Raw genomic sequence first — 21,192 nt, forward strand, 5'->3', positions numbered from 1 at the left:
ATATACTATACTTGGTACATATAATGCAGTCAGTAGATATACTATACTTGGTACATATAATGCAGTCAGTAGATATACTATACTTGGTACATATAATGCAGTCAGTAGATATACTATACTTGGTACATATAATGCAGTCAGTAGATATACAATACTTGGTACATATAATGCAGTCAGTAGATATACTATACTTGGTACATATAATGCAGTCAGTAGATATACTATACTTGGTACATATAATGCAGTCAGTAGACATACTATACTTGGTACATATAATGCAGTCAGTAGATATACTATACTTGGTACATATAATGCAGTCAGTAGATATACTATACTTGGTACATATAATGCAGTCAGTAGATATACTATACTTGGTACATATAATGCAGTCAGTAGATATACTATACTTGGTACATATAATGCATTCAGTAGATGTAATGCAGTCAGTAGATATACTATACTTGGTACATATAATGCAGTCAGTAGATATAATGCAGTCAGTAGATATACTATACTTGGTACATATAATGCAGTCAGTAGATATAATGCAGTCAGTAGATATACTATACTTGGTACATATAATGCAGTCAGTAGATATAATACAGTCATTAGATATACTATACTTGGTACATATAATGCAGTCAGTAGTTATACTATACTTGGTACATATAATGCAGTCTGTAGATATAATGCAGTCAGTAGATATACTATACTTGGTATATATAATGCAGTCAGTAGATATAATGCAGTCAGTAGATATAATGCAGTCAGTAGATATAATGCAGTCAGTAGATATACTATACTTGGTACATATAATGCAGTCAGTAGATATACTATACTTGGTACATATAATGCAGTCAGTAGACATACTATACTTGGTACATATAATGCAGTCAGTAGATATACTATACTTGGTACATATAATGCAGTCAGTAGATATACTATACTTGGTACATATAATGCAGTCAGTAGATATACTATACTTGGTACATATAATGCAGTCAGTAGATATACTATACTTGGTACATATAATGCATTCAGTAGATGTAATGCAGTCAGTAAATATACTATACTTGGTACATATAATGCAGTCAGTAGATATAATGCAGTCAGTAGATATACTATACTTGGTACATATAATGCAGTCAGTAGATATAATGCAGTCAGTAGATATACTATACTTGGTACATATAATGCAGTCAGTAGATATAATACAGTCATTAGATATACTATACTTGGTACATATAATGCAGTCAGTAGTTATACTATACTTGGTACATATAATGCAGTCTGTAGATATAATGCAGTCAGTAGATATACTATACTTGGTATATATAATGCAGTCAGTAGATATAATGCAGTCAGTAGATATAATGCAGTCAGTAGATATACTATACTTGGTACATATAATGCAGTCTGTAGATATAATGCAGTCAGTAGATATACTATACTTGGTACATAGAAGGCAAAGGGCTCTCACAAAAGAGTTTATACTAGCCCCCTTGCTGTTCTGGTGAAGTACGGTGAGAGTCAAGTAGCCAGCGGAATCAAGCCAGCACCGAGATGTGCAAACTGAGAAGCAGCGCTGACCCCTGCTGGGAAGGGCTAGAGTAGAGGGCACTCCTTTGTGTGGGTAAGGTCCCAGTAGGACATCCTCTTCTCCTATTAGCACAAAAACCACCAGTCACTAAGCCTGTGGCCCATACTTGGGTGTTATGTACTTGGGGACCACAAAGGCAGGTGGGTGCTAGGCTGTGGAGAGGGGGAGGGGGGGTTGAGTTTGGGTACTCGGCTTAAATCTTGCCTAGGGCTTCAAATTGGTCAGGGCCTGCCCTATGTGACAGTCTCTGGTCTGATGTGAATATGTGATGTCGCTATATATTCATTATAATATCAGCAGTGTTGTCTTCTGGTCCAAAGCCTCAGTTATAGTAGACTCAGCCCAAATATTCCCTGGATCATGTGTTGGGAACATGTACTTACAGTGAGACTTATATTGGACTCCAAAGCCTTGTACTTTACTGTAGTTCGGTCAAGGAGATCTCCTGTAAAGGTTTCATTCATGGTCAGGGATCCGTTAATGTGAACTGGGGAGAGGAATATGCAAGTTTGTGGTTATAAAATATAAAACAAGGATTATTGCAATATTCAATTCAAAGGAAATAGATATAATTATACAGTAGCCATCTTAAGAAACTGGTAGCCACTTAGTGGCCGGATCATATTGGGACTAGGGGACTGATACAGAGATGGACGTTAATGCGATTGCAGCTGGGAGAATATGCTAATGTTTGCAAAGATCACCCGAGCATAGAGACGCCCGCTGCTGCCTTCTTACCCGTGCCCATACCTGCGTAAATATAGGTAACATCGACGCACATTGGTGGCCATCTTGCCCTTGCGGTGGGTCTGACCTGCCGCAGTCTTAGCGGCTCTCCAGACACGCTGAGAGCTGCGTAAGAGATCGCAGTAGCTAATTATTTATGGACGCCCATGGAACGGCATCCAAATGGACAGACACGCCTGCGTTTTTCATACCCCCCCCCCAGGGCCGGCGCCACCATTAGGCGGCTTTAGGCAGCTGCCTAGTGGCGCCAACCACTGGAGGGCGCCACTCGCTGTCCTTATATTTGGGCCACCGAGACAGTTCCCACTGGGCGGCACTGCAGCCAACTTCCCACAGTGGCTTAACACAGCCCCCTGCGCCGGCTGATCATTAACTGCCACTCCATGCTGAGCTGCTCATTGTAAGATGTGTAGGAGTGGGCAAAATACTGCGACCTGCGAGTCAGCCCTCTGCAAGGCTATATTAACAAATGTCGCGGGCAGTGGGTGGAGCTGTGGCTCACACGCAGGGCTGTGTCAGTAATAGGGCCAGCGGCGGTAGGGCCACTGCTTTGGCAGTAAATGGTTTACAGACGGCGGTTGAGGTGATCTAGAGCCGGGTGGGATGACTTTCGGTTACCTCTATTGGTTTCCGCGGCAACCCCCGCCAAGGCCCTGCAGACTGCAGAGGTGAACGCCTGCGCGGACTCCTTCATTCACACAGAGCATTTCTGCTGTGTGCCGCCCAGCACAATGAAAATGCGGCACCTACAGTCTGTCAGTCCGCCTCCCCCTCCTTCTCCTGTGGCAGGAACCGAGAAGGTGAAGGGATGAGGAACCACCATACGGAGCAACCAGCCAGCCCATGACAGCAGACTAGATAGAGAAGGTAAGGAGTGGGGCCAGGTGACACAGGAGGGAGATAGGGCAGGATGATGATGGGGGGACACAGTGCAGGATGATAGTGGAGGGACACAGTGCAGGATGATAGTGGAGGGACACAGTGCAGGATGATAGTGGAGGGGACACAGTGCAGGATGATAGTGGAGGGTACAGGGCAGGATGATAGTGGGTGGGCACAGGGCAGGATGATGATAGTGGAGGGCACAGGGCAGGATGACGGTAATGGTGGAAGACAGTGCAGGATGATGATGACAGAGGGACACAGTGCAGGATGATAGTGGAGGGCACAGGGTAGGATGATAGTGGAGGGCACAGGGCAGAATGATGGTAATGGTGGAAGACAGTGCAGGATGATGATGGTGGAGGGTCTGCTGTTCGGGAAGCAGGGATAGGGAGGCATGTGACCTCTTTAGAATGCGTTTAGGATGGCTTATGGGGAGGGGGGGGGGAGTAGGCTGAAGTTTTGCCTAGGGTGCCGAGAAACCTAGCACCGGCCCTGTCTGCGTCCTTCTCAAAATTGAAGACCTCCTCATCAGATGCCCTACCTCTTCATATCCCTGACTCCACCTTATATAATATCCAAGCACAGTTAAGATATATATGGAAATCATATTACATGTCCTACCTTAGACCACACACCATAGTTCTCCTGAGGATGTTTTCAAAACTAATTATGTCCCACTTTTTCAACATATATCTGATTTAATGAGGACATAGCTTAGCTTTAAAGTCTCCTGTCTTGTCAGATGATGGTGCTACCTCGATTAATGTATTTGTTTCAATGACATGGGCCAAGTCCTCTTGTGCCTTGAATGTTCCTAACCTAGCTCAAAATTAGACAGCATCCCCAATGTAAGGCCTGGCTTGATCCATTATGATGTACGGTATCATATCAGAAGTTCCTTTGACAAATTTGACATGAACACCTAAACATTTATACCCCCTCTGCCTGCAAATCCCACCTTCCATAGTGCATACACTGAAAGATTGGTACAGTATGTGGTACTTGCCTTAAATAAGGCGTTTACCCCGTCTCCCTTCTCTTTATTTATTCTGCCCTTTGCCAAATTTTTGTCAGCAAATTCTGTGTCCATTTTGACCTTCTCCAATACGCTAACATTGGCAACAACAGTCAATCTAAACTTCATCTGTAATGGGAAGGAACTAGACATAAAAACTACTTTCACTCTCCAACAATGGGAATCCATTTTCTTCACAGCTTACCGGTTACCATCATACTCAAACCACCTTGAAATTCAAATGAAGCAATTGCACAGATTACATCTCACCTTGACTAAACCAAACAAAATATGGCCCCAACATTCTAAGTCCTGCTAGCATAACTGTTCCTAAGTTGGTGACCTACCTTATATCTGCCCCCCCTCAATTTTGGATTGAATGAGGGGCCCGAGGTGAAACAGTGGGTAGATTAGAGGAGGACTCTTCCCCAGTGCCCCTTAAATGCTGGAAATGCATTGAGACGCCCAACGGCAGCTTCGCAGATTCAAGAAAGTGCATACAAATACGCGGCCGCCATCACAGATCATTCGATAACCAGCTATCTGAGTAGTCCTATGGTCACGTAGAATGGCCACCGGAACTGAGACGTAGGAACCACTTTATCTGCATACGGGATCACAGACATGCCCTGACACCATCCGGGACACGCCGGCGTTTTTTGTAGCCACGCCCACGTTCCCTCCTCCCTGACTGTAAATCACTTTATGAAGTAATCCTTACTGTGAGCAGCATCGCAAAGGTACCTGTTCAGGTGCGCAGTGCGACTGCGATGCAAAAGCAGTTGACCGATAATCTCTCAACTGCGTAAATATCGGAATAGCGTACATCTCTGAATCGGGCCCTTGGGTCCTTTGCAGACTTGCAAGCTGATTATTCTTTGAAAGGGAAGTACAGGAAGCAGCCGGGAAGCCGACGGAGGGAATCCCGACAGCCGGCTTCCCGGCTGTCTAATCCCGATCGAAGGTAAGCTGGGCGCCGGGAGCGGACAGCCGATGGTGGGGAGGGTTAGGTTCAGGGCTCCCGGGGGGGGTACTTAGGGTTAGGCACCCCCCCAGGAGGGTTAGGTTTAGGCTAGGGGAAGGGGGGGTTAGGGTTAGGCACCCTCGGGGGGAGATTAGGGCTAGGCACCCCTCCGGGAGACTTAGGTTTAGGCAGCGGGGAAGGGGAGATTAGGGTTAGGCACTGGGGGGGTGGAGGTTAGGGTTAGGCACCCTAAAGGAGGGTTGGGGTTAGGAATTAGGTTAGTTATACTTACCTCTATAGACGATGGGCATTTCCTCCTCTGTCGGGCTGCCGCTGTTGGGATACTGAAACCGGAAGTACTACTTGGGGTTTCTCCAGATTGGTCACTTTTTGTCCTCTATAGGGGGTTGTCAAGTAGCAGGTAGAGATTTGATCCCATTTGAAATAATGTGCACATATAAGACATCCCCTACCCTGGGCCGGCGCTACCTGGCCGGCCACTGAAGGGCGCTGCTGGATTCATTAAGTGTAGTGTGGACCACGCATAAGTGCGGCCCGCACTACGCAGTAACAAACACACAGCCGGCGGCTGTGTGTTTGTTTTAGCAGCCAATGAGAGTGAGACAGACTCTCATTGGCTGCTAGGCCCACTGCCGGAGCCGGGCTGGAGCTCACTCATGAACTCTCTCTTCCGGCTCCCTCAGTGGGTGAAGGGAAAGACGTCATGACATCATAGTTGCCTACCTTTGCTGTCTCTTCCCCGGGAGAAGCCCTGGGAGGAGAGGCAGGTGGGTGGCGATGGGGGCGGAGCCTGACGAAGTGTGTCATTAATCCCCGTAACTTGCGGTAAAATGCATGCGATTGGGTTAAATTTAAATAGGGGCGGAGCAAAATGGCACGATTCGCGTCATTAAGCCCGCCCCCTGCACAGACACCTGCGATCGCCGTGGAAATTCTCCTAATTCTGCCCATTTCACTAGGAGGTGAGCAGAATGCGATAGAAATGCCTACCCTTCTGGGGGTGCGGGGGGTTACCCGAAAAATCGGGAGCCTCCTGCGAAAACCGGGAAGGTAGGCATGTATGCATGACATGTCTCCCATAGTGCAAAGCGGGAAGACAGAGGAGCAGGAGCGGGGATGCAGGTAAGTAAAATGTTTAATGTCTGTCTGAGTGTCTGTTTTATGTGTACGAGGCACTGCATAGGGGGGACCACTACTGGGGGGCACTGTATAAGGGGCACTACTGGGGGCACTGTATAAGGGGCACAGCATAGGTGGGACAACTACTGGGGACCAGAGCCGTGGCTAGGGTAGTGCGGCCGGTGCCATCGCACAGGGCACCACAGGGCAGGGGGCGCTGTTTGGACCTGTCAAATTTCTGTTTATTATCATTCTTGCTTGTAGCTTCCTCTTATTTCATCCCCAGCATCTCCTGGTCTCTCCTATCTCTTCCCTGGCCCTTCCCCATGAAGCCATGGCCCTGTTTTGGGTGCATTATGTCCCTTTAAAAATTGAGGGGGCACCAATGCTCTTTCTGGCACAGGGCACCAAAATGTCTAGTTACGGCTCTGCTGGGGACACTGCATAGGGGGACCACTACTGGGGGCACTGTATAAGGGACATTACTGGGGGCACTGTATAAGGGACACTACTGGGGGCACTGTATAAGGGGCATAGCATAGGGGGGACAACTACTGGGGGCACTGTATAAGGGACATTACTGGGGGCACTGTATAAGGGACATTACTGGGGGCACTGTATAAGGGACATTACTGGGGGCACTGTATAAGGGACATTATTGGGGGCACTGTATAAGGGACATTACTGGGGGCACTGTATAAGGGACATTACTGGAGGCAATGTATAAGGGACATTATTGGGGGCACTGTATAAGGGACATTACTGGAGGCACTGTATAAGGGGCACTACTGGAGGCACTGTATAAGGGGCACTACTGGGGGCACTGTATAAGGGCTTATGTAGCTATCTGAGGGAAGGGGGGGGCTAGACTGAAGGTATGCCTAGGGTGCCAAGAAACCTTGCACCGGCCCTGCCCCCCCCAATGCTGACAGCATGTCACTCACTCTGCGATGGCTTCCTATGTGCGTCCATAATGGCAGTGCGGTTTATATGCATGCAAAATGGCAAACAATCGCTCGATCTGCGTGAGAATCGCATTAGCGTCTATCTCTGAATCAGGCCCTAGAAGGATTAGATGAAATTAGAAATAAATGTCACTAGTACTATTGAATTGAAAATGGATTCAGTCCCCCAAACCGCCTGCCATTCTATGCCGTTCCGATGGCAACTCGCCCCCATGGGGCTGCAAACAGAAATGTGGGAGTCTGGAGGTACAGTAAGTGCGGCATATAGCTGCACTTACCCGCGGGTGCAAGGATCTCGCACCTAATTGGATTGACCCCAGTGTGTTTCAGAATTCAGAGGATATTTCGTGGCTTCACATTGGTATCCGGATGGAAGATCGACAATGAATAGATCGACAGTTAATAGGTTAACACCAGATGGTCGACAGGCAATATTGGTTGACATGGTCAAAAGTTCGACAGGTACAAAAAGGCGACAGACAAATATTCGATAGTGTAGGAGATGAACAAGGTTTAAATGTCGACAGGTTCAAAAGATCGACGAAAAATTGTGTTTTTTTAAAAATGTTTATGTCAGGGATAGGCACATGGGTAGGATTTGAGTTACAATGCCAGGGGGTGGTTAGGGTTAGGTACTAGGGGAAGGGTTAGGATTAATTTACAAAAAAGTGCCAACACCTGTGTCAACCATTTCTGTGTTGACCTTTTGACACTGTCGACCATTTGCACTGTCAACCATTTGCCAGTCGACCTATTGATTGTCGACCTATTGATTGTCGGTCTATAATACCACGCCCCTCCACACCAGCTTTTGAACTGAATTGTAGGTTTGCTCATACCGTAGATTTTATTTGACATACTGTATCACCTCTGAGAATGAACCTTTCCCGTAAGACTCCAATATCTAGCATGTTTGCAGTACTAGTAATAGTATTTTTTTAAATACTCTCAGGGATTGTGCCTTACCTTTGTTGTCAGAAGTGTTCTGAGGGATTACACAATATGGACTATTACTATCCAGCACGAGCAGGCAGGAGCAGAAAGAGGAGGAGTTGCTACAAGGCGCATACGAGTAGCACGCAGTCAGGTTCCACTTGTATCCGCCCGTGCAGGTGCAGGTCTTCCCTGCATCGATCACATTGCACTCTAGGGAAAGATGTGATCATATTATTGGTGACAGACATCTCTCCTGCATTAATGATAGCAGTTATCCACCTTCAGATTAGTTTTTATTTTAAAGTGACTAAAGTGAAATTCAACATAACTTTTTTATTTAAACTTTTTGAACAGCTGTTTATTTTTTAAAACCCTTGAATATAACGCAGAGCAGCAACACAGTATGAGTCGGCCCGCACCCAAAGCAAGAACATCATAGTCTAATTTGTTCATATACGTACAATAGGACAAATTGGATGACATCCGGTTGGTTGGCGCATGGTCTGAGCAGCAGAATCTTGGGCCTATTCATTACACGACTTTGTGAACAATCCGACCAAAACCAGGAGGTTTTGGTCGCATTGTTCACAAAGTCGAGTATTGGATAGCCGGCAAGGACCAGTGATGCGCGTGCTCGCTGGGTCCTTGTCGCCCCCGACTATCTACTGAATATGCCCGTCAACCTGACCACGCTCGTCAGGTTCGGCATGTTCAGAGATAGGAGGTCGGACTCCTGCACTGAATGATGTTCAGTGAACGCCGTTCACTGCAGGCACCGCACCTCGGCGACCTGATGTCGCTAGGTGTTCAGTTTTTCAGGTCGCCTAGTGGATAGGTCCCTGTGTGTGGCTAGCAAAACGTGTAGAGCCTGGCTGTCCTTTTTTGTGCTGAAGGGTATTTAATAATAAACAAATCTGTAGGCTGTAGTAGGGCATGTACTCAAGTTGTCTGAGGGTGGATAACCCTTTGACTCTCAGTGAACTGTTATCTGTAAATCAGCAGTTTAACAAAAGCCCATTTGTTCAGAACTTCTTAGTTACACACTTTTTGTATTTGCGGCCTCTCTAATGCCCATAGCAGGGACACGCTTAGCAAATGTGAAGGAGGTGCTACCTTCAGCAGACCTTCTATTTGTCCTAAATTAATAATCTACCATGATGCCACTGTAGTTTGGAGATGGGATGAAAAAGGGACCATTTTACCGGGTGTGAAACCTTGGTCACTAAGGTGTTAAAAGACAATTGACACAACATAATAAGTGCTATAGCCAGTGGCCAGTGGTTTGTAATCCAGCCCATCTCCCTGCTAATAACTGTACATCAGTGTTCCTTCCCATCTTGTATCCTCACGCATTTCGTAGGTCTTACCTGTTGTGACTGATGCCTGCATTATAGTTATGCTGACAGAGGAGCTGATGGTTACTGTGTAAGGTAATATTGCAGGGTTCGTTAAAAAGGCCCTGGCCAAAGCACCATCGTATCCTTCCACCGTAATGTCTGTGTTATACACATACTGATAAGTGCTCTGCGCAGCTGTGGAAACAGAAGAAAACAATCGGGTCACATAAATAACACATCAGTGCACACAAAGGGCCTGATTCTGAGTTGGGAGCAAAGCAAATAACAGCAAGTAAAGTTGCACCTGGGACAAACCATGCTGCAATGCAAGGGGCATACTTACCTACCCTCCTGGAATAGCCGGGGGGCTCCCGAAATAGCGTGGCCATTTCCGGCTACCCGGAAAGACGGACAAGTCTCCCAGGGGCTGGGGTCACCTGGCTGCCCACTTCCCCAGTGAAGTGGGCGACAGGCGGTCAACGATGCAATTCGCCTTGACTTGAGTCATCGTGGCTCCGCCCACCACTCCACAATGCCATTAATATCTGCATTGCATAGCGAGAGCGGGGCTACAATGACACAATTCAACCCGCTTACCTCCACTGAGCCCCCCCCCATTGCCAAACAGGCTGCCAGCTCCCGGAGGAGGCAGTCAAATGGTCGGCAAGTATGACAAGGGGTGCAAATACATTTATTATTAGATTGCATGCAGGATAAATATTGGCTGCATTTGCATGTAGCCCATAAATGCTGGACAGCTTTATTATTACACTGCAATTTAGATCTGAGTTTGTTTAGACACATCTCTCCCAAATCTAAACCTCTCTGCACCTTATACATCTCCCCCATCTGCAGTGCTGCATGGTTTTGCCAAGATGCAAAGTTTCTTGCTCTTTTTGCTTTGCTCCAAACTTAGAATAAGCCTCATAGTCATTAATATCTTATAGCACCGCAAAGCATACCTACATTTAGGTGGAGCAGTTATCCTATATTAACAAAATGTAAAAGGCCACTAAACCTAATACATTTGAGTTATATAAATTAGCTATTAGATTAACATCAAGAAATATATACAATACAGCAGAGGTTCCCAAACTTGGTCATCAAGACGCTAACAGTACAGGTCTTAAGGATATCCATGCTTCTGCACATCTGTGTGTAACCATGGATATCCTAAAAACCTGGACTGTTATGGTCCGCATCTGTGTGCAACCATGGATATCCTTAAAACCTGGACTGTTATGGTGCTTTGTGGACTGAGGGCCTGATTCAGACCCGCTCGCTATCTGCGTACGCCCACTAGATGTGTATACAAATTTGCCAATGTGACACCACAAGAAGCGATTGCTCACCAAGGCATAAGCACGCCCACCATGTCTTAGCGAGCGGCCACTTTGTGTATGCGTATGCCCAATCGCACAGGCAGAGCCGCCCACCAGCAACACGTCATCTCCAGGAAGTGTATTAAAACATTGGTACATCGAGCACCATCGGATGCGAACGCAGTCCTTGAGGTAGCTTTACCCTACCGCAAGCATTGCGAGGAAATCAGTGTAAAAAATTGCCAAGTGACGTGTACTATGACGCTGCCTGTTAATTATGCACGCCTCTAAAACGGCGTTGAAACACCCAGGCACGCCTGCGTTCGCACCTCCAACCCCCTGTTATTAGTGTCCTGCCCCTGTTACCACCCACAAACGGCCTCTCCTGTCACTCATTACCCTGGGCTGCCTTTGCTGGGCGAGCGAGAGGGTTGCGATCGCAGTGCGTAGTTCACGCAAGCGCAGAACGAAGTGTGGGCATGCGCGTACGCAGAACATCGGGATGCTTGCGAACGCACAGCGTGAGCGAGCGGCTCTGAATCAGGCCCTAAGCTTGGGAACACGTGTGCAAGTTTGCACCATTACAGTAGTATTGATGCCTGGTTTATACCAGCCCACAGTGACCTTGGAGAGGAGGTACAAATTACCCGGGCCAAAGCTTGATCTAGGGGCACAGCTTGGGCTTGGGTCTACCACCCGCCCCCTTCCCTTACCTGTCATCGGCAGCAGCCTGGTGTCTTTCCTGTGCTGGGCTGCTATATGGAACCCAGGAGCCTGCTGGTGCTAATCAGCAGGGGGGAAGAGCGATCATACTGGTGATCACGCCCGCCCTGTATTTGTCCCTGGCTGAGGGGCACATAGCGCCCCCCTGTGGAGTGCAAATACTAATTATTATTTTGATAAAGGAGGCGTGGCCACATTTACTTACATTAGGCCACGCCTCACCTGAGATTACCACAGCCCTGCAAGGCTCTCTACTCTCTCTACAGCCCTGCAAATGTGAGCCTCTGGTGCTCAGCATAACATTACACAATGTAATAGAGCCTCCGTCTTAAGCCTTAGGGTGCATACACACCTGTACGATATCTGCCCGATTTGGCCGATTTAGCCAAATCGGAACGACAAATCGGGCATATCGTGCAGTGTGTATGCCCAATTTGCGCGTACCCGCAGTCGTATGCGATATCGTGTGATTGTCTGTGCAGCACAGTCAATCATACGATATCGCATGTGAGCCTGTACAAGTGAATGAAGGACGGAACAGTGATTGTTCCATCTTTCATTAAATCTTTCAAGTGTGTACCGGCAATCATGCGATGTCCAGGGTGAAGGCAAATCGCCCTGAACATCGGCACGATTGCCGGTCGTTTAGGTGTGTACCCTGCCTTAGCTAGGTTGCTGGTGGAGCAGAGCAGGGTGGCAGAACACGGATGATGACTTGTGGTGCAGGGCAATGCCAATGGTAGTACATATTTATTATGCCAGATAATAACTTTTATTAATACAACACTCTTCAAGCACATGAATATTGGCCCTCATTCAGAGCCGTACGCTCTGAGCAGAGCGCACGCTCTGTATGAGGGCCGGGCTCCTTTTTCATGGAGCGTCCTCCTGGACGCTCGTATAGCTGTGGGTCACCACCCACAGGCTATACGAGCGTGCATTTTGATGGCCACGATGGTCGTGACCATCGCGACCATCGAAATTGCGGGCCGGAGCCTGCGGTTGAGGTTTTCAACCGCAAGCTCGGAGTGATTTTGGCTCTATCAGAGCCAAAAACACTCCCACTGACATCACTACTGATGTCAGTGGGCCGGCTTCTGACGGGAGGCGTTCCCGTGGGAACGCCCCCGTCAGGGAGGCACGCCCTCGGCACGCCCACCAAAGGGGGCGTGCTGTCAATCAACATTGACAGCACGCCCCCTTTGATCGGACACAACGAGCGAAGGAAAGTCCTTCGCTCGTCGTGTCTGGCGCATGCGCACGACGGAGCTCCCTCCGTCGTGCGCATGCTCAGTGCAGACCATCGACCCACTTGCGAGCGTACAGCCGCTCGCGAGTGGGTCTGAATCAGGCCCATTGATGGTTGTACATCATACAGTAGCTTATGTACATTTCCAACACCATCCTCACTCCAGCTTAATACTTGATCAGATGGTCCTTGCTTTTTTAATAAACTCTTTATTAACATCAGCCAATCACAAGCATCTCTCTAGTGCTGATGACATTATCATCTGCCCTGACCTCCTGCAAATAACGTGTCCCAGTCTGCATAGGTTCGTAATTGCACAAGCGCCCCATTATACTGTACCCGGCCTAGATTACAGCACCCCTTCCCTACCCCGTCCCAGTACTGTATTGCATTTGCCAAAAAAGTGCTGAAGGATTTCTTTAAAGATGATAGCCCAGGCCACACAATTCCCTGAGTAACCTCATGAAGGCCATAATATTAGCTTATTCGTAATACTTACATGCTAGCTGTCTCCCGACTCTTTCTTTAGCAAAATCTATTTCCTATGTGGAAAATAAACACATAAGGATGAATTACAGTATTATTATCATTCCATTTACTAATACTTTTATATTTTGTAAAAATGTACTTATTCACCTTGAGAGGTCTATTTACTAAGCAGTGTTAGGAGACAAACAGGGGTATTCAATATGGAACGTAAACCTCGCTGTCGAAGTTTACGTTGCATATCAGAGATTTTCCTGGGATAAAGTATCGGGCACGCGCTCGATTTATCCCCGTATTCAATATGAAAACTACGAAAACGGGACCCGGCGAAGTAGGATTGGCGAAAAAAAATGAAATTTACCTGGAATAAATTGTAGGACCCCCCTAAAACTGTAAAAACATGGGGGATCACTATGGGTACCCCCGTTATAGCCTGCAAATGAAAGTCGGGGATTTAAATAGCTGCGGCAGGTGTTTTTTTCCTGACATTGAAGAAGTGATGCAGAAGAGCACTTAGGTTATTTTTTTCGTTTTTTTAAGTGGTCCCATCAAATTTGGGGTACATAAAAATGGGTACTAGCATATTTTTAAATCCCTAAAGTATTTTTTTCAAATTCTGCAAATATGCACCTGCCGCTATAAATCTATTCTAGAATACACCTGCCGCATACTTGCAGAACAGCCCTGAACCTTTTTCCCTAGTTTTAAACAATTTTTTCACATTTTTTTTTTCACCCCAATTTTTAAATTAATTTTTTGGTGTGTCCCTATTTTTTTTTTTTTTACTTTTTTTTGACACAGTTATTTCCTGCACCCCTAAACCCCAATTCTGCGCTTTTTTTTGCCACCTATTCAGTGGTGAAAAGTTATCCCCGTTTTTGCAAAGACTTTTTGAACCTGCAAAAAGTCTTTGAAATTGAATACGGTGTAAAACCAAAACCTGCGAAAATGACATAATCGGTGCGAAAACATCGCAAAAACAGAGTTTTCGCTCCATATTGAATACCCCTGAAAAAGTGAAATGAGATAAGGTACCAGCCAATCAGCTCCTAACTGCCATGTCACAGGCTGTGTTTAAAAAATTACAGTTGGGAGCTGATTGGCTGGCACCTTATCACTTTCTTATCACTTTTCACTCTGTCTCCTAACACTGCCCACTGCTGCTGGCTGCTATATAGCATGGCAACGGCACATCCAGCAGGGAGAGAGCGACCCTGGACCCTCCGCTGGGGAGGGGGATGATGCCGCTGAGCAGCGTCTGTCTTTGCTCTCTCCCTATGGGATGTACCTCTGCCCCGCTGTACAGCAGCCAGTGGTAGTGGGCAGGTGAGAAGTGTTATGGATGGCGGAGGGGGGTAGATCACACTGATCGCCCACTGTATCCGCCCTTGTATCACCTCCAAGAATACGCATATACTCCAGAACCTAGGACATACCTCCCAACTGCTCCAATTATGGTGGGACAGTCTCAAATCACAGACCTTAAAGGGACAAAGCTTATGGGAAAATGTGCAGCGTATCATAAAAATGTGGCCCTTTGGGGAGAGCTGCGTTTGGTCAGGGCGGGAGTAGGGCTTATTTTGCCCTGATTTTGCATGTCTAAATGTTATTGTTATCTTATTTATATAGCACCACAAGATGTCCACAACACAATTATACATTAGTACATAGAATAACAATTAACAATACAACCAAAGGCAGACTGGAGGGTATGGCGGAAGTGAAGGGTATAAATGTACAAATTATTATGACTAGGTAGTAAATCAGCGCATCATGATCCTGTACCCAAAAGTGAGTTGACGGAGCGTTTCAGTGTCTCTTGTGGAAGACATTGGCGCATTGGTGGCAGGGACAGTGCTAGGAGGAGAGAACTAAGGAAGAGAGCCCCGTCCGTAAGAGCTTACAGTCTAGGGGCGGTATGAAGCATCGCATCCGTGATGCAGTATATCCCGTCTCTTATTGGGTATATACCGGGGGTTAATTACCCTGGTATGTACTTAGAAATGCAATGAAAATTGATCAGAGCTGTCCTTTGTGATACACTCAGATAGAGGATCTTCCAGGTTTAACACCCAGAAGTCCCTCTGGCGTCCTTCTGAGCATGCGCAGAAGGACGCAAGCGCCGCGGGAGGAGCTAGGAGGGATCCCTCTCAGGGGATTCCCGATAAGAAGCTCATAGACTTTTATTGGGTAAATCCACCTGAACATAGCGTTACCCACCGGGACATAGCACCAGAATGTATCGCCTTCCTGTGCTGAATACATATGGGAAATACGGTTTTGCCTTTAGTACATCCCACCCTAAGAGTGAGGAGTAAAACCATAGAGAGTTGGAGGATGGTCAGAGGGGCTAGGTAATGAGTGAATGCAGATGGCTGATAGGCTTTTTTGAATAGGGGGGTTTGTAGGTGTGGATACAGGGCCGGCTCCAGGGTTCTGAGCACCCTGTGCCGGATCCTGAGAGAGCACCCTAAGCTCGCGCGTGGCTAAGCGAAGACCGAATTTGGGGGTGTGGCCTAATTACCATAGGCCATGCCCCCTGTGTAACATTATTTGGAGGCGTGCCCGCATGGCACGCCTCCAAATAACGTCAGGCTGGGGGTAAAGCCCAGCACTCCGTCACTGGCTGGGCTTCCCCCAGCCCTCTCCCGTCAGTGAATGGTTGCCGCGCGCATGCGCGCGGCATCCATTCACTCTCCGGGGGTCCGGCTGTGGTGGTGGGGGGCCCCAGCCTCCAGATTTGACCACCCGCGGAAATCGAGATGCTTGCGAGGGGTGCCGTCCTCTACGGGTGGCGCTCTTGTGCGACCGCACTGGACGAACACCCCTAGAGCCGGCCCTGTGTGGATAGTGGTAGTCTGATAGAGCTAGGGGTTCCAGAGCAGTGGAGCAGCACAGGAGAAATCTTGGATGCAGGAATGAGAGTTGATTTCCTGGGCCTGAGGTGATGCAGCAGTCAGTGGAGGAGCAAAAAGGACCAGATGGAGTTAGGACGGAAATTATTTTGATGGTGTAGGCGGGTTGGAGCAAATGAGGGTTTTAAATGTGAATTGGGCAGATGTACTAAACTCTGGAAAGTGATAAATTGGAGTGATAAACTACCAACCAATCAGCTCCTGTCATTTTTCAAACACAGCTTGTAAGATGACACGAGCTGATTGGTTGGTAGATTATCACTTTCCAATTTATCACTTTCCAGAGCTTAGCACATCTCCTCCCCTAGGCCATTGTTTCAGATGTGGGCACAATTCCAGAGCATTGGAGCAAGTCCGGGAGTCTGGGGGAGCAGCAGAAGAACCTAGCATTGCTCTGGACATACAGATGTGTCCTCTTGCATCTTTGCTGGTTGTGCAGCAAATTGCGCCATACGAGTATCCACCAACAGGTACATTATGCGCACTGTGGCCGTGATTCAGAGCCGGACGCTCTGACAGAGTGCTCGCTCTGAATCAGGGCCGTACCTTCTCCTTTTTGGAGCGGCCTCCTGGCCGCTCGCATAGCTGTGGGTGACACGGCTACTCATGGTCACGGCTACTCATGTGGTGTGATGCGTGCATACGTTTGCAGTGCGATCGGCAAAGATGCAAGAAAACACATCTGTTCTGTATATGTACATATTGGTCTCCTTATGCACTGGATAGTGTATTATTATACAGTATTAATAATTAACCCTATTGATGGCAGTGCACCCCTAGCAGGGCTGCACTGCCATCAGTAGGGTTAATGATAACAACAGGGATGTACTGTAAGACCATGCCCCCTTCCCCACAAGGCCACACCCCCTTTTCAGCGCACGTCGGAGTCTATTTGTCACATTGGGTGTCACTGGTAGAAGTCATATTGTCGGCCAAACGGAACTAATGAGATCTCCAGGGGAGGAGGTATAGAGGGGGCAGATAATGGTGCCTAGAACTGACTTTTGGGGGACACAGACAGAGCGCGAGGCGGGGGCAGCGGAGTTACCAGAGGAGAGGTTTGAGAAGTAGGAGGTCAACAAAGAAAGGCCAGAGTGACGGGTTTATATTAAATATACAAAACCACATAGCAGGGAATGCTGTATATTACTGTACATGTCTCTTTTTTGTAAAGGTCACATTATGGTCTTAAATCTTACCTGCTCATTCATTAATTCAGTCTGTGGTTTCTCATATTGCCAATAACAATGAATTGTCCCAGACATCGCCAGACACAAGAATAATGCTGAAAAAGTGTCTCCCATCCTAAATCACCATAAAGCTTCTGTTAGCTGATATACGCTACAAAATATCATATATGTAAAAGTTTACAATTAGCTCTTCAGAATCACAGCCATCCTAACCCGACACATGTACAATAGTAATTGCAGCAGATTTATACTAATGGGATTATCAGCCGGGGTATGCCGGACAGGGATGGCTCTAGAGGTGCTCGACCAGTGCGGTCGAACAGGGGTGCCACCCATAGAGGGCGCACCCCTCCCCAACATCCCGATTTCAGCCGGACTGTACTGTCCCGCTGTTCCACCCGTGGGCCGAAGGGCCCGCAGGTGGTCAAATCGGGAGGTTGGGGACCCCCACCGCTGCACCACTGTGAACCCGGAGTCTAAATTGATGCTGCGGGCATGCGTGCGGCATCCATTCAGTGTTGGGAGTGGGCTGGGGGAAGCCAAGCTAGTGAGACTCCCCCCCAGCCTGACGTTGTTTGGAGGCGTGCCATGCGGGCATGTCTACAAATAACATCAAGTAGGAGGCATGGCCTATGATAATTAGGGCACGCCCCCATTCCATTTTCAGCACGATGTAGAGGTGCACTAGAGAGAGCCGGCACAGGGTGCTCCGACCCCTGGAGCCGGCCCTGATGCCGAGTAACATGAAATCTGATCTGCCTGAAACAGCGTCTAATCGCCATCTGCACGCGATGAACGAGCCTGAAAGTCTTCCTACACCTCTACGACACTCACATGAGACAGATCAATACCGTGTATCTGCATAGGCGCCGTCCAGTTACCGTCCAGAAACGCCCGTTTCATGGAAAAATTGGTCAGTCAACGGATAGATCAATGCGTCTGTAGATGCGTTCACTGTCCGAGTACGAATGCAAAGGTGCGACAATCGCTTTCTACAGCTCATGAACAGTTTGCAGGGATGCGCGAGATCCAATTACATTTCCACATATGTCCAACTCATAATCAGGCCCCTGGTGTGGAATGTCAGCCTCGTGGTCTAGTTTAAGGACACTGTACAGGTTGAGTCTCCCATATCCAAAATGCTTGGGACCAGGGGTATTTTGGATATCAGAATATTCCGTATTTTGGAATATTTGCATACTATAATGTGATATCTTGGGAATAGGACCCAAATCTAAATACAGAATGCATTTATGTTATATATACACCTTATACACACAGGTAATTTTATTCTATATTTTCAATAATTTTGTGTCTCACACATTGTGTACATACATCAAATTCATTTAGGTTTCATATACACCTTATACACACAGCCTGAAGGTCATTTTATAAAATAGTTTTATTAATTTTGTGCCTTAAACAAAGTTTATGTACATTGAACCATCAAAAAGCAAAGGTTTCACTATCTCAGTAATGCTAAAAATATTCCGTATTTCGGAATATTTGGCTCTCATCTTAACTTGCTGCTACATACTCCTTCCTCCCTGCCTACCCCATCTGTGTCACCCCTGTTTGTCTGTCCCTCCCCTTAGAATGTAAGCTCCTATGAGCAGGGCCCTCTACCCTCTTGTGCTTCTCCTTACTCTACCTTCATCTACTTCTTACTCTCTACCAGGGCACCTAACACTTGGTTGCTTTGCATTGTTGCTTATCTGGGTGTTATGGTGGCGAATGTAGCAATGTATATTATCCATGTCCTGTATTGTATTGTACTGTACTGTAAGTCACTGTAAATCAATCTATTTGTTTATGTACTTTGTAAGGCGCTACGGAACACTTGTGGCGCCATATAAATAAAGGATAATAATAATAATAATAATAATATGGGAGACTCAACCTGTAATTACAATGCAATGTGTTGCCATAATGGCAGGTGTCACATAAGTGCTTTCAAGCACTGTATTTTTTCCCAGCTGCCTCACATGCATCATACAAAGTGTATTGTGTGTCATAATGCCAGCATACACAGGACCAGTGATCACAGTAACCCATTATATGTGTCAGTAGGGCCATCCTGCCTGAGCTGAATGTTTTTATGTGGGCACCATCCAGAGCATTGGAGCAAGTCCGCGAGTCTGGAGGAGCAGCAGAAGAACCTAGCACTGCCCTGGACGGATTCGGTCCTAGCACTGCCCGCTGCCGGGAATCGGTTCGATTCCCGGCAGCCCGACATCAGCAGAGTTCCCGGCAGCGGAAGCCCGACAGCGCTGGAAATCCCGATCGTGGATAGGTAAGTATTCTCTAACCTAACCCCCCTAACCCTAACCCTCCTTAGGGGTGCCTAACCCTAACCTCCCCCCCAAGTGCCTAACCCTAATCCCCCCTCTAAGTGCCTAACCCTAAGTCCCCCCTGGGGGTGCCTAACCTTAACCGTCCCTCCCCCTAGCCTAACCCTCCCCGGGGGTGCCTAACCCTAAGTCCCCCCCGGGTGGCTTAAACCTAACCCTCCCCCCCGCGGCTGTCCGCTCGCGGCGCCCGGCATTGATACGATCGGGATGCCGGGCGCAGATCTCCCGGCGTCGGGGAAATGCCGGGCGTCTACATCTAGGATATGAGAGTCGGGAAGCCGGCTGCCGGTATTAAGGCAGCCGGCTTCTCGATTTATACCGCCCTGGACATATATGTACATATCGGTCTCCTTATGTACTGGATAGTGTATTATATAATTTATTATACAGTATTAATAATTAACCCTATTGATGGCAGTTCACCCCTAACAGTGCATATTTTCCAGATCTTCTAGTTGGTGCAGAGGTGTATTAATTACTGGCTGGCATATGTTTTACAAGTGGTACTGATTATACTATTTGTGTTACTGAGAAGAACATGCAGCACTTGTAAAATTCTATTATATTACTATTTCTATTGTGGTTATGATGTGGGCTGGGGAGGGGGGTTTCCAGCAACTGGAAACCCCCCTGTGTTTGCCTATGAACCTGGTTAGAGGCACCAAACCTTTTTTTTTGCGGGAAACACTGATTCCCTGTTATTATACACTAGGGTTACCATTTGTTTAAAAACAGAAACCAGGACGTACAATGCTACCTGATAGTTTTCATGCATGAGTGATGCAAATAGTTGTTCATTTTGACTTTTACATATAAATGTCCAAGCAGAGACTTTTTATCAGAAGTGTACCAAAGCTTAAAAATAGACAATTTAATGTACACCCTGTTTTCTGTAACTAGTACTCATCCTTATATTAGTAAATAAGCTGCACAGGAACAGGGGGGTTTGAGATACAGTTCTTGCAGTGGGGGGTTTAGCAGTCAGTCACAAAATGACATTTCTTAGCAAGTTCTTTCCTAAATAATATCTGACAGTATGAAATCCCCACTTAGTACTTAGTACATACCTTCTAATGTTATGAGATTTCTCCGTCCATGCATAAAGAAGGGTCTTGGTACCAATGACGTTTGTACACTACCTGAATGTCTGCGCAGCGATCGTACACCGCATCACAAGGACACCAGACTGATTTCAATAACTATCAGAGTCAAATGAAGCATAATTCCTCGTTAAACATTACAAGGCTCTTTCAGTTTGTCTGGGATTAGTCGTCTTGTATTCTTCTCTTTGCAAAAGGTGTAAACAGGATTAAACAGAGAATTTCCATAAATATTTGTATGTCAAACATGTTAGCCATCGGCAGGGC

The 21,192-nt window shown here is 47.0% G+C and overlaps 1 protein-coding gene across 2 annotated transcripts in view; it reads right to left on the reverse strand.

Annotated features, from left to right (window-relative positions):
• The window catches only part of LOC148533787 (adhesion G protein-coupled receptor F3-like), a 63,607-nt gene extending 42,616 nt beyond the window's left edge, over nucleotides 1-20,991 (reverse strand). The window contains exons 1-6 of one of the 2 annotated variants that reach the window (XM_088467362.1): nucleotides 20,893-20,991; nucleotides 17,484-17,589; nucleotides 13,383-13,425; nucleotides 9,620-9,784; nucleotides 8,283-8,462; nucleotides 1,984-2,087 (exon numbers count right to left, since the gene is read on the reverse strand). In XM_088467362.1, coding sequence (XP_088323488.1) covers nucleotides 1,984-2,087; nucleotides 8,283-8,462; nucleotides 9,620-9,784; nucleotides 13,383-13,425; nucleotides 17,484-17,588 — 597 coding nt within the window. In that variant the 5' untranslated portion in view covers nucleotide 17,589; nucleotides 20,893-20,991. Of the gene's footprint in view, nucleotides 1-1,983; nucleotides 2,088-8,282; nucleotides 8,463-9,619; nucleotides 9,785-13,382; nucleotides 13,426-17,483; nucleotides 17,626-20,892 lie in introns of both variants that reach the window. The other variant, XM_088467363.1, reaches the window with a different exon arrangement.
• Nucleotides 20,992-21,192: the final 201 nt, after the last annotated feature.

The sequence above is a fragment of the Taudactylus pleione genome, unplaced genomic scaffold, assembly GCF_031769625.1.
Source record: "Taudactylus pleione unplaced genomic scaffold, aTauple2 ptg000070l, whole genome shotgun sequence".
Lineage (NCBI taxonomy): Eukaryota > Metazoa > Chordata > Amphibia > Anura > Myobatrachidae > Taudactylus > Taudactylus pleione.